Source organism: Chelonia mydas, chromosome 1 (assembly GCF_015237465.2).
Source record: "Chelonia mydas isolate rCheMyd1 chromosome 1, rCheMyd1.pri.v2, whole genome shotgun sequence".
Classification (NCBI taxonomy): domain Eukaryota; kingdom Metazoa; phylum Chordata; order Testudines; family Cheloniidae; genus Chelonia; species Chelonia mydas.
In genome coordinates, this window is record NC_057849.1 from 79539282 (window position 1) to 79551763 (window position 12482).

Here is a 12482-nt window from a genome sequence, read left to right on the forward strand (position 1 = left end):
GGCAGGGAGGGGGCAGAGTCAGGGCAGGGCGCGAGCACCCACCAGTGTTGGCGCCTGTGGAAGTAGGTGTCCAAACACCTAAAGTTAGTCAGTCGCATTCTCAGAGACTGAAACTTAGGTGCTAGAGGAGTTTAGGCACCGACAGGGTTTGACAGCAGTTTTGTGGATTGCAGCAGAGCCTAAACAGGAGACTGAGGCACTTAAGTATCTTTGTGGATTGGGGCCATGGAACCCAATCCTGTCAAGTTTTTAGTACTGACTCCTACTGAAGTTAACAGCTCTTGAAGGATTGTGCCTATAAGAAATGCTGACTTCTGCCCCCACATCTTCAATGAAAACAGATGGTTTTGAGTTTTTATAATCCACTTGGTTGAGTAAGTCATGCCATTGCAATTTGTGTGTGCAAATATCTGTAAGTGAACTAATTCCTCCTAACTGAATCCTTCATTATTTCATTTAAAAACAGCAAAGATAATGTAATTTGACTATAAAAAGATGATTTTCAACAAAATAAATTGTGTTAAATTTCAAACACACTATCAACACATGAAACTGGTTTGTCTAGCTCAGGGGTTCTCAAACTTCATTGCATGCCACCCACTTCCAACAAAAGTTACTATATGACTCCAGGAGGAGGGACCGAGACCTGAGCCTGCCTGAGCCCCCTGTCCTGGGTGGGGGGCCCAAAGCCCCTCCTCCCTGGAGCAGGGGGCCAAAGCCAAAGGGCTTTAGCCCCAGACAGGAGGCCTGTAATCTGAGTCCCGCCACCCACGGCTGAAGCCCACTGGCTTTGGCCCCAGCCTTGGGAGGTGGGGCTTGGGCTTTGGCCCTGGGCCCCAGCTAGTCTAATGCCAGCCTTGGTGACCCCATTAAAATGGGGTTGTGACCCACTTTGGAATCCCAGCCCACAGTTTGAGAACCACTGGTCTAACTGGTGTAACAAATATTAGTGTTAGGCTTGTTTAAAGAGTCACAGGAACATAAATTCCAGATTATTTCTGTGGTTTTGCTGTACTGATTTAATTCTTCTGCTGTCACATTTTATTACACTTGGGCATTACAAAAACCCATTTAGGCAAGAAGGATTCCTACCATAGTCTTGGAATAAAACTAAAGAGATGCTGCCTATATTTCAAATAAAGGGAGGAAAAAAAGCTCACTAACTGCATTATTTTATTAATATAGTTAAGTACAGGTAAATGTTTTATATTTACTGGGTAGTCATTTCATTGCAGGGGATAGCAGAATCAGAGTTCCCTCAGCTGAGTTTCAGGACTTCTGCCACCATTGTTCCTATTCCATCAAAGATTTCATGCAAAGGAGCTTTGCACATGAAAGCACAAGTAGTGACTATTTTGTTGGTGGCATCCACGTGCGATTCAGTTACATCTTTACAAATGTGCTTGCATCCAAGTTCTACTATAGCAGATGCGGTTTCAGCATCAGGAAACCTGTTAACATTAAACAGAAACATTGTAGCCATAAGATTTTGGCAATCCACTTCAGAGAGAGAGTTACAGAAATAGTCAAACCACCTCTAGCAGTGATGACTAAGGCTACGATTTAGTCATGGAGGTCGCAGAAGTCATGGAATCTGACTTCCAGCAACCTCTGTGACTTCAGCCTGCAGCAGTTGGAAGCTGCAGGTCTTGCACTGCCCGGGTGGGAGTGGGGGGCACAGGGAGCTGCAGGGTACCCCTGCTGCCTCTGGCAGCCCCCAGAGCTCCAAGCCACTGCAGGTGTTGGGAGTACCCTGCAGCTCCCGGCTGCTGCAGGAACCCAGGGCTGCAAGGGCACCTCTGGAGCTGCAGGCATACCCTGCAGTCCATTTTGTCAGATATTTTTAATAAGTCACAGACAGGTCACTGCTTCCGTGAATTTTTCTTTATTGCCCATGACCTGTCTGACTTTTACTAAAAATATCCATGACAAAAATCTTAGCCTTAGTGATGACATGAAGGGATCTCACACAGCCAGATTTGAGATTTACAGAGACTTCAGTGATAAATAGGGTGTGGGGAGGGAGTACTTTTCTTTGCTGATCTGATATCTTGCCAAATCAAGATGTTTTGCCATCTACAGTACAAATCCATGACCTCGATAACTGCAAAACTCTAAATCTTTTGATGAATTTATGAGGAGATGCCAATCATAATGTTTGGCACTCAGAAATACATTCTCCTGAGGGGCCTGGACGCAAGGTTAGGCTCTCAGCAACTTTAAATTGTCTTCTGGATTCTTCTAGTCTAGAAGACCTTCCACCACATCTGCAGTGAACTGATTTTGTTCTAAGGAGAGGGGTGAAACAGCTGGTTTGCCCATCACTCTTGGCTGAGTTTATAGAATTCCATTCAGATATCCTATCCGTAGTTAACATTACATGAAGCAGCATTAACTCCTGCTAGGTTTCCTTCTCATCTGCTACCTGCCCATGCCCTCGCCTTCAAAACCATCCCACCAGAAAGAACAATTCCATTAAAACAATGAGAGCAAGGAGAATGGCAAAGGCATGACACGGGCCTAAGAGTCTGTTAAGATTATTTAGTGTTATCATTTGGACATCTGCCAGCAGCCAAGTTTAACATCCTGAAACACAGAACCACCAAACCGAATCAGACCAATGGTCCATCTAATTCAGCAGTGGCCCAGTAGCAGATGCTTTAGGGAAGACACAAGGACAATACAAACTGGACAATTCTGGAATACCATGCTAAGATGGGAAGCTGCTGTCTTACCATAGGCACCTAGTAACCTGATTGTGCTCTGAAGCATACATTACTTATATATATTACCCATGTAACAACTATGGATGTTGTTAGCACACAAGTACCGGACCAGTGTATTTCTTGGTTAGGGGTAAATTATGATTCCCCCTCAAGTGCATAACAAACCAACAAGCCTCACACATTCAGCCCTCTGCCTCCAAAAGTGCATTTCTTACTGCTATTATGAAATGCACATTGTAAAATAAGAAAGGATGTGACTAGTGCATTCTCTGGGAAATGCTGACATCATAAGCCTGTGATATTTTGTGCACATAACAAAATAAAGCGTCTGTAACCCTGTCTTACCTTTCATCTATATTTTTATCATGGCCAACTGTGACTTCACAACCTGGGAAGACTTTAGCTGCCAGCACTGGGGATATACAGCACAAACCAATGGGTTTCTTAGCACTATGGAAAGCCTGAAGAGTGGACTTCACAAGCTCATTGACAGTACAGTTCTTTCCATCCACTGCCCAGGAACACAGATTCTTTGCTACACCAAATCCACCTTGGGGGGAGAAAAAAGAAAAAAAATGGAATACCTTCACATTTAAGGCAGTCTGAAGAGCAATTAGTTATCTGCTACAGCACTAGAAGGACACTGTACCCCTTTTTTTTTTTTTTTTTTTTAAAGCCAAAGCAGAGTTTTTAACCATAGCCTATCTACATTTGTTGAAGTTCAGCCCACTAACCATTCAGCATGCAACCCATGATGGATTTACAACATTAACAATTGAAATCCCGGATTGCCTAGGCAGCAGATGTGCAAGCATTCCCACACGCCCCAGCAAGGAGGCTCAACCCTCTTCAGGAGGTGAGAGAAGAATTTAACCTTCAAACCCACCCAGCAGAGGCCTCTCTCCCCACTAGGTTTTACCACTTGATCTGCACCTACCAACACACAAGGTGGAACTAAAAAACAAGAATGATGATACATTTAACCGAGAATTGGACAATACTTGTGTAGTTCATGAGTGTTGGGGGAAATCAAGCCTGCATTCAGTTGATAAATATGATTAAGCATTCTTGTTGTGGGCTAGGCTATTTTATGAGGCAGGAATTCTGTCCCAATCCCTGTTGGTTTTCTTTGGTACAAGCAGCATGAGTCTTCTAGACACTCCAGATGAAGAAAATGGAGATTGATAAAGCAAATATATTTTATCCTCTAGAGTAATTTAGTTTGCAAGTTTTAGTTCAAGATATAAACAATTATTAAAAATATGTTTTTCTTTTAACTCTGTTTGGCCTTTACAGTTATTGAGATGTCTCACTTTAAGGACACTGCACTACTAGGAGCTTTGGGCTGTATCTCTTGTGAATTATAAAGCAAGTTGCAGTGTGTTTTGTTTTTTTTAATAGCATCTTTGGAGATGCGCTATAATAAGCAACCCTGTGTCTGTACTTAATCCTCATTTCTTGATAGAAACAGATTAAATTTTACTGCAATATCATTTGCTGGATTTACACTAGTTTAAATTATCAAAAGTAATAAAAAATTACTAAGTGTAATCATCCAATAATATTTGATTCCTTGTGTAATGCACACAACCATTGGCTTTCCTACAATAAATGATAGTGTTGAAAGAACTATTTTAAAGGGACAATATTTTAATTTCTTGCTTTCAGCCTATTCCCATTACTCACTGTTTTGCATGTTATCTTGGAAGTTCCAAAATAAGATTTTAATCTTAAAGTTTACACTGTTTCCCTTTGATGCTCATTCTTCCCAGTCCCCTCCACCAGGTTTCTAATGGAGTAATAACTTCATATGGAATTTGTTAACTTGCCTATACACCTGCAGCACTGATGATGTTACCAACTCACCACCGCCCTGGGAAATGGGTTTATTAATACAGTAGAAGCTGTTTTATCCTGCATGTTGAGGGAATGGGGGCTGCTAGTAAGTGAAAAATGCTGGTTAACTAAGAGAGAGCGAGTGTGGGTGCAGGAGGGAGTGCGGGGCTGGGGTGCAAGCTCTGGGAGCGGGTTCAGGGGAACAGGTTGGGGTGCGGGATCCGTGGGGCACTCACCTATGCAGAGGTGTGGCAGACAGCTTGGTGCGCTGCCTCTGCCCAGAGGCGCTGCCCCCGCAGCTCCTGTTGGCCATGGCTCCCAGCCAACGGGAGCTGCGGTGCTAGCACTTGAGGCGGGGCGGGGGCAGCGTGCAGAGCTGCCTGCAGTGTCTCCAGCTAGGAGCAGCTGGGACAGGGCACTGCTTGCAGGGAGCCACCCAGAGGTGAATGCCCCCTGGATCCAGCACCCCCTCCCATGCACCAACCCGCTGCCCCAAGACCCCTCCTGCACTCAAACTTCCTCCTGGAGCCTGCACTCCACATCCCCTCCCGTGCCTCAACCCCCTGCTGGCCCTGCCCCAACCGGACTATAAACCGGAATTTCAATGAAGATCAGAAATGCTGGTTTATAGAGCTTTCTGCTTGGTGAAGTGCCAGATAAAACAGCTTTTACTGTACTGTATTATACTGGTGCTCCCTCTACCAGCTCTACTGCAGAAAACACTATCATGATTTAAAAATGAATGCTGCTAATGGCCAACTGAGGTGCTAGTACTTTAAGTTTTGTATACGTGATTCTGGAAAGCGACCTTGAGCAAGTCAGAGGTTGCTGGGCTTGGTTTCCCCACCTGTAAATGGAAATAATAATTACCCATATTTGTAAAGCATCTTAAGATCTATGAATGAAAGAAGTTATAGAAGTGCTAAGTGTTGCTATGTCAGCAGCAAAGTGGAGCTATAATTTCAACAAAATGTCAGACAGGGAATGTTATCCAGCTGGGAATCACACTCTGGCAACCATTTTAGAGTCACTAAAGTACAGCAAGTGTTGTATAATGGCAAGTTCTGTCATTGTTCTGCTCTTCCTCTGCGCTCTGTTCTTGTCCATAGGTAGAGAATTGGGAGTTTACAAGACTTCTAGGGAGAAGGAACAATGTGACATGTATGCTAACATTAAATCCAGCATCCTGACACCTATACATTGGGATAACAATACTCACCTAACAAGGAGAGCTATATGGAGTAATTTTTATTTAGAAATATTTTGAGACCCTCTACAAAATCCATGTTTATAAGAAAGATTCTCAAGTTGGACAGTTTATTTTCTGTTTATTTTTAAAACAAAACTCACCTGGAAAAATGACTGCATCAAATTCACCAACTTTCAGTTCAGCCAGATCTTCAATGTTGCCTCTTGCTAGCCTGGCACTTTCAACTAACACATTTCTCTTCTCTTCTGTTGGACTTCCTCGGAAATGATCTACTACATGCATCTGATCTATGTTGGGTGCAAATATCCTTACCTAAGATACAGATACAGAACAAAATAGGTTGTACATAGAAACAAATTAAGACTAGGAAAACACATTGTAGCTGCAGAGCTCCAGGGATCATATCAGTTCAACAACTTCACTAAAACTAGACACACTTACCCAAGAACACTGGATTGGGAAATAGACGTGTCTGAGAATCGGACCACAAAAGCCAGCATGCTAGGTGGGGAAACACCTGAAATAGCCAATGGGTGATGCCAAGGACAGGAGCTTTGGATCTTGTGTCCAAAGCCCCAACCCTTTCACAGAGAGTTAGGTACCTAACTCTGGGCTTCAGGGAGCAGGCTCTCTGTTTGTAATCCACAGTTGGGAACCCTTTCCCAGAGACAGGCAGCTTAGGTGCCTGCCTCACTCCACACCAAATGGCAGGAGGCGGAAGAGGCAGAGGAGACGTGGTCGTGGTGCCCAATTTATAACTTTTAACCCAGTGGTTAGAGCAGTCACCTGTCATTGGGCAGCAGAGAATGGCTCTATAGCTGAGTACCTGTGGATGGTCAACGTAAACAAGACGCCTTGCAGCCACCAGTAGATTACCCTGATGGGTGCGTGCCAAAGGTTGCCAACCCCTGTATTAGAGCAAACTTTAAAAAAAAAAAATGTTTCTAGAAAGAGCAATTTTGTTGGCTGATTTTTTCTGCTTTTCTATTTCTGAAAATGTGCTTTCTACCTCACAGTCATAGCTCACTGCCATGGGAATTGCATTTTCATCCAGCAACCTATCCTTTTGTTGAAAGATTAAAGAGATAGAACAAAATGGTTTTAAAAGAAGAACATTTCTTCAACAAGCCTTTAGAAGTCAGCATGAAAAACCATGAAGCCTCAAAAAAAGTGGTATGGTTGATATTTTTGCATAACTACTATGGAACATGCTTTTCACACTTCTATTTACACCTTTCGTCGGTTGCATTTATTGCATTTTGTACAAGCACAGGAAATATCTAATTTTTATCCATTAATAAATCTCAAATCTGTACCCAGGTCCCTGATTGTGATGGACTCCCAGGGCTGTTTCCTAGGCCCAGCACCTCATTATCTGTTATGCACAACTGAGACGGGGCCAGTCTCTGTTGTCTGAATACAGAGGTGGGGCCCAAGCACAAAATTTGGATCCAGGTTCAAACGTCTCCCAGTAAAACTGATTTAGCCCAAGACACAGGCTAGCAGCAAAATTTGGATCTGGATCCAGATCCAAAGTTGTAGGGGGGAGAAGAGGGCAGGTATTTGGATCAGAGTTTTTAAACCCGGGCCCACCTCTACTTTTCAAGCTCTTTCTGACCCTGGGCTGGGGAGGGGGCCATGAGAGGAGGTGGCAGGCAGGGGGAAGAAGAGAGACCCCCCTTTCGCTGCAAAAAGCAAAGGAGTACTAGTGGCACCTTAGAGACTAACCAATGTATTTGAGCATAAGCTTTCGTGAGCTACAGCGCACTAACACGGCTGCTACTCTGAAACCTGTCGCTGCAGTCACCTAGCTCACCACAGCGCAGCGTCTGCGGCCTGCGGAGAAGGGTCCCCGTGCCAAAGACCCCGGCCAGCCGTTACTCTGGACTGAGACACGACGGGTCCCACCCGCGCTGCAGCAGCAGCTGCCCCAGGGGCTCCCGCGGCGACCAGGCCCCGCCAAGGGGCGGCGGCCGTTCCGGCGTAGCGGCCCGCAGCACGGCCTCCCCCGCTCCGGGGCTGCTCCCGAGCTGGGGACCCGCCCCGTGCAGCGCGGCTCCGCTCTCACCTGCGCTCCGCCCCTGCTGAGGTGAACCAGGGCGGCCGAGGCCTCGTGCACCTCGCTGCCATCGAACACCCCGCAGCCGGCCAGCACCAGCGCCACCCGCTTCCCCATGCCGCGCTCGCTCAGAGCTGCCGGCTCGGCTCGGCCAGGCACCCGCTGCAGGACGCGCCGGGAACTGCGGCACCGGAAGCTTGGGACTACACGCCCCGCGCTGCTGCCCAGCGGCCTTTGTATTAAGCACGACAGGGGCCGCCTCCAATCCGAGCCTCGGGGACGGGCAGGGAGCGGGGATTTGTTGATTTGGAGTCAAGACAATAGGAACGGATCACCCATAATGTCCCTAAAGGGAATATGCCTGGAAAGTGCTTCAGCCGCTTCTGATTAATAATCACACTTTCGTCTGTGTTCCTGAAGCACCTAGCAACGCCAAGAGCAGAGCCCCATCGTGCCAGGTGCTGCGCAGAAAAGTAGCCAAGAAGCTCGTCCCCATCATCTACATGTCATGCAGTGCTCAGCAGCTGGCCCTTAACAGTGTTATGGGCGCTGTAAGGTCTCTGTCTCTCACGCTACACAAACTGGTTTCCTGAGACAAATTATAAGTATCCCGCTGCAGTTGACGCTCAGTAAATATGCATAAACCAATTTTTCAAGGGGTTCCAGTTTTCCTGCACACACAATCCATGTTCATATTATGGCCCTCATCCTGCAGAGATTTGTGCTCACACTGATTTCAGAGGGACTAAACTGTGCTTAAAATTAAGCATGTACAGGAAACTTTACAGGATTATGGTGTATGTGCAAAACTTGGTCTTTCAAGTTAAAAATCAGGTACCTGACTGCCTGACCTGCTACAAAACAAATGGGTTTTGCATGTGAAAGTGTACTGAATAAATGGTAAACACATATGTAAGCATCTATTTGTCCTATGTCTATTTTGCTGGGTATGTAACCACCACAATAGTTTTTCTACAACAACCACCTCACATATGCTTTGGAACCATTCTTCTAGTTTTGGACTATTTATTTCCAATGAGAGCCTGTCATGAGCTTTCTTATTTCTTCTATCTGGCTACTTGAAGTCTCAGTCCTTCATTAAATCATTCATTTGGGAATAGTAATAACAAGCACCAAATGCAAACAGGCACATCTTATTTCCTCTCCTATATTACTTCAGTATTATAAGTGAAAATGAGTTGACATCTGCATGGTTCATGGAGCCTTAGATCTGCTTTTATATAGCTGTAGAAGCTGTTGTGTATTTTCCAAAATGAATCCAACTGAGCTTTGAATCCCATGGAACAATCTCTATATATCAGATTCATCAGCTGTGATCCAGCTACACTTATAACTTTCTGATTGGATGGCATAGTCTGTTTATATGCTGACAGATGTCTGCTTGAACATAAGTACTACGAAGAGATGTTTTTGCAAAGGCAGTTTTAATAACATAGCAGCTGTTGCTTCCTTATCAAGAGTCTCTTCTCTGCGACTATTAATGCATTTTTTCCCCTGCAGCTTTATACAGTCACACCTCACCTAAGGATTCCGTTGCTGCAGAAGTTCTCTCTTGCCTCTTTCTTTCTTTTTATTCCTTATAGCCTCTGGCCCTCTGTCATCCAGAAATGGGAAAGGTGCTGGTTTGTACTGATAAGTCACAGAGCATCAATTCAAATTTCTTCAACAAAATTTTTAAATTTTATTAAGACACTTCTGGAGACTGAGATCAAAAGAGCAATCTAACTAGCTCCCAGAAGCTGATCTCTATAGCTGCTCTCAGCTCTTCTGCATTGTTTGTCTGCTGATAGAGGACCTGATTCCACTCCATTTAAGTCAAGAGGAGTTGCACGGGGCCCTCAGTTAGTCAGACTAATTAACTAGACTCAGCGGCAGACTCAGAAATAGCCATGGGCATTTTTTCCAGAATTCATTAACGTTATAGTTCCTGGATTAAAATATTGTGTAAAGTACATACATGACAAGGCAGAGCATGTAACCGTGTCAGTGTTGTCTTGGACCTGACTTCAATGCATTCTGTGCAACAGTCCTGCTGCTGGGTAAGACTTTCAGTAGTCTTGCCATCTTACAGGTGTTTTTTAAGAACACCCTCAGCAGCCCTGTCTTTACTTAATTTTAATGTTACACTTGTTTATTATTTGGATTTGTAGACAATCCATGCTCACTTACTGTAGGGCAGTATGGCCTAGTAGATAAAGCAATGGACTGAGACTCAATCCGGAGACTAGGTTTTTTTTTTCGAGCTCTGCCAATGACCCATTGTATGAGCTTGAGCATGTCACTGCACTTCTGTGCCTCAGTTTTGCTGTCTGCAAAATGGGGATGATGATGCCTACACCTTCCTTTGTAAAGCACTTTGAGAGCTACAGATTAAAAGTGCTATACAAAAGCTCGGAATTAGTACATGCAATAAAAATACATGCCTTTCTGGACAAAGCAGGTAACATTCAATATTACAATACTAAATGCAAGGTAGGAAACAAATCTGAATAAAAGAACAGTTTAGTTATAGAATCTATCTACAAAAACAGGAGCTCTACAATAAAACGCATAAAGATACAAAGAAAGATTAAAACACTAACAGTAAAATTGGGTATCAACCTAAATATATCAGTATAAAACTATAAATAAAATCAATGTGCCATGCTGACGGTCTTCTGAAATCTGAACATTTTACAGAGGCACAGGATTGATCTGGGGACCAGTAATAGGATACAGACCATTTCACCTCTAATTTGCTGATTTAAATTTAGCCCAAATTAGTAGCCTCTCTAAACTGTCACCATCTGATGGCTCTTTTGTGGTCTATGTGAAGATTTGGTGGTGTCCCTGTAGGCCTCATGGACAAGGGTCCATTTTACATCACCACTGTAAGCAGCACCAATTGGCAGTTTTACTAAAGAAGCCAAAGACTTAAATGGGCCTGGCTATTGAACTCAGGCTCATGAGGCCTGCAGTTCACCCAGCCATTTCTGCAGACTCTAGTGTGGGCAAAGCTATGGTTACTGTAAGGAGGTCTCTGGAAGATCAGCTCTCATTGTAATGTTTAGCCTGAACCTCTCTTCTAAGAATTAACCTTGCTCCCCCTCTACCTGTGAAGAGAGGAGAAAATATACTACTGTCACCTCTGTATCAGGCAGATCTTGCTACTAGGGGGAAACCTTGCCACTGAGATCTGTTCCAAAGACTGGCCATGGGTAAAAAGAAAAGGAGTACTTGTGGCACCTTAGAGACTAACCAATTTATTTGAGCATAAGCTTTCGTGAGCTACAGCTCACTTCATAGTATGCATCCGATGAAGTGAGCTGTAGCTCACGAAAGCTTATGCTCAAATAAATTGGTTAGTCTCTAAGGTGCCACAAGTACTCCTTTTCTTTTTGCAAATACAGACTAACACGGCTGTTACTCTGAAACCTTAGGGGTTTTAAATACAATTGCTCTTCCTTATCTACACTAGGTGGAGAGTCAGATTTCACACCCAGTTAGTTAAAGTGCACTCTAAAGATGAAGCATTTTCCCATTAAGTGGATGGAATAGGCAAAGACATTCAATTTTTTCTTTCAGTCCCAGCAGTGCACCTGGTATAGGCACTTTTCCCAATTACATCCTACAGAGTCTCTCCATCAGCCCTGATCTTGGCACTTGCAAATGATAAATCAAAGATTCCTGTATCTTCCAAGTGGTTCGATAGTAAATGAAGTGTCTAGCCCATCCCACCCCATCACATTTGGGGGGAAAAGGGGGGAAGTGGGGGTGAATCCAAAATAGCAAGCAGTGCAAAATAGCAGGGACCAGGGTTGGCTGGTACCAGATTTTCCCTCCATTAAATAGCTAAAAATGAAGCAGTCCCAGCAGGGATTCACATTGAAGGGTGCATATCAGCAAAGCAGCAGCGGCACAGAGCCAATGTGAGGCTGCAAAGCGACAGTGAGGATGGTTTCCTGGTTGGAAGAGGCCAGGAGCCCAAACGCACCTGCAGGCTTGCTCCGCCCCAGTATTTCCAGCTCCAGCTGCTTGTCTCGGGCTCCTAACTCGCCCAGGGCAGCTCACAGGAGGCAGGCTCTGAATGGGCATGCACGCAAGACCCAGCAGGCTTGGGAGAGCCACCTGCGGAGATGAGGCGATGCTGCACTTGGCGCGGATCACATGCAAACAGCTTGTTGACCCTGGTCGGCGCTGCCCCTGGCCTACTGCCCCAGTCCAAGCCAGGCAGGCAAGTGTGAGTTAAGTGCTGGTCGGTGGTGGGGCGCTGTATGAACCAGCATTGATGGTGCTGAAAAAAAAATAAATAAAAAGCCAAAACCAAAAGACATGAGCCCCTCCAACTGACCCTGCAAGGGCCCCACAACTGTCTCTGCCAGACCCTCATGGGCCTCCTCCCAACTGCCCCAGCTACGGACCCCGCCATGCGCCTCCACCCCAACTGCCCCTGCCAGGGCCCCAAGCGCCTCCACTCCACTGCCCCAGGCAGGGCCCCATGCACCCCCACCTGACCCCAGATCTCCACATGCATCTACTAGGGTTGCCAACTTTCTAATGGCACAAAACTGAACACCCTAGTCCCGCCCCTTCCATAAGGCCACGCCCTATGCCCCGCCTTCTCCGAGACCCTGTCCCTCCCCCCTCGCTC

The 12482-nt window shown here is 45.3% G+C and overlaps 1 protein-coding gene across 3 annotated transcripts; it reads right to left on the reverse strand.

Annotated features, from left to right (window-relative positions):
* Positions 1-1156: 1156 nt before the first annotated feature.
* Positions 1157-12214, reverse strand: LOC102943332 (glutamine amidotransferase-like class 1 domain-containing protein 3A, mitochondrial). Of its 3 annotated transcripts, none has more exons than XM_037895428.2 (4): positions 11826-12214; positions 5913-6084; positions 3072-3276; positions 1157-1451 (listed from the first exon to the last, which is right to left on the reverse strand). In XM_037895428.2, the coding sequence occupies exons 2-4, from the start codon at positions 6052-6054 to the stop codon at positions 1259-1261; spliced, it is 540 nt and encodes a 179-aa protein (XP_037751356.1). In that variant the 5' UTR covers positions 6055-6084; positions 11826-12214; the 3' UTR covers positions 1157-1258. The 3 variants fall into 3 exon arrangements, with proteins under 3 accessions (XP_037751356.1, XP_037751345.1, XP_037751363.1); XM_037895417.2 differs by lacking the exon at positions 11826-12214 and adding an exon at positions 7841-8049; XM_037895435.2 differs by lacking the exon at positions 11826-12214 and adding an exon at positions 7589-7769.
* Positions 12215-12482: the final 268 nt, after the last annotated feature.

Coding starts and splice junctions, on each gene's coding strand:
- LOC102943332 (XM_037895417.2), bottom strand. CDS start 7,948: ATGGGGAAGCGGGTGGCGCTGGTGCTGGCCGGCTGCGGGGTGTTCGAT. Junction 3,277..5,912: donor TGATGCAGTCATTTTTCCAG/GTGAGTTTTGTT, acceptor TCTCCCCCCAAG/GTGGATTTGGTGTAGCAAAG. Junction 1,452..3,071: donor GATAAAAATATAGATGAAAG/GTAAGACAGGGT, acceptor TAATGTTAACAG/GTTTCCTGATGCTGAAACCG.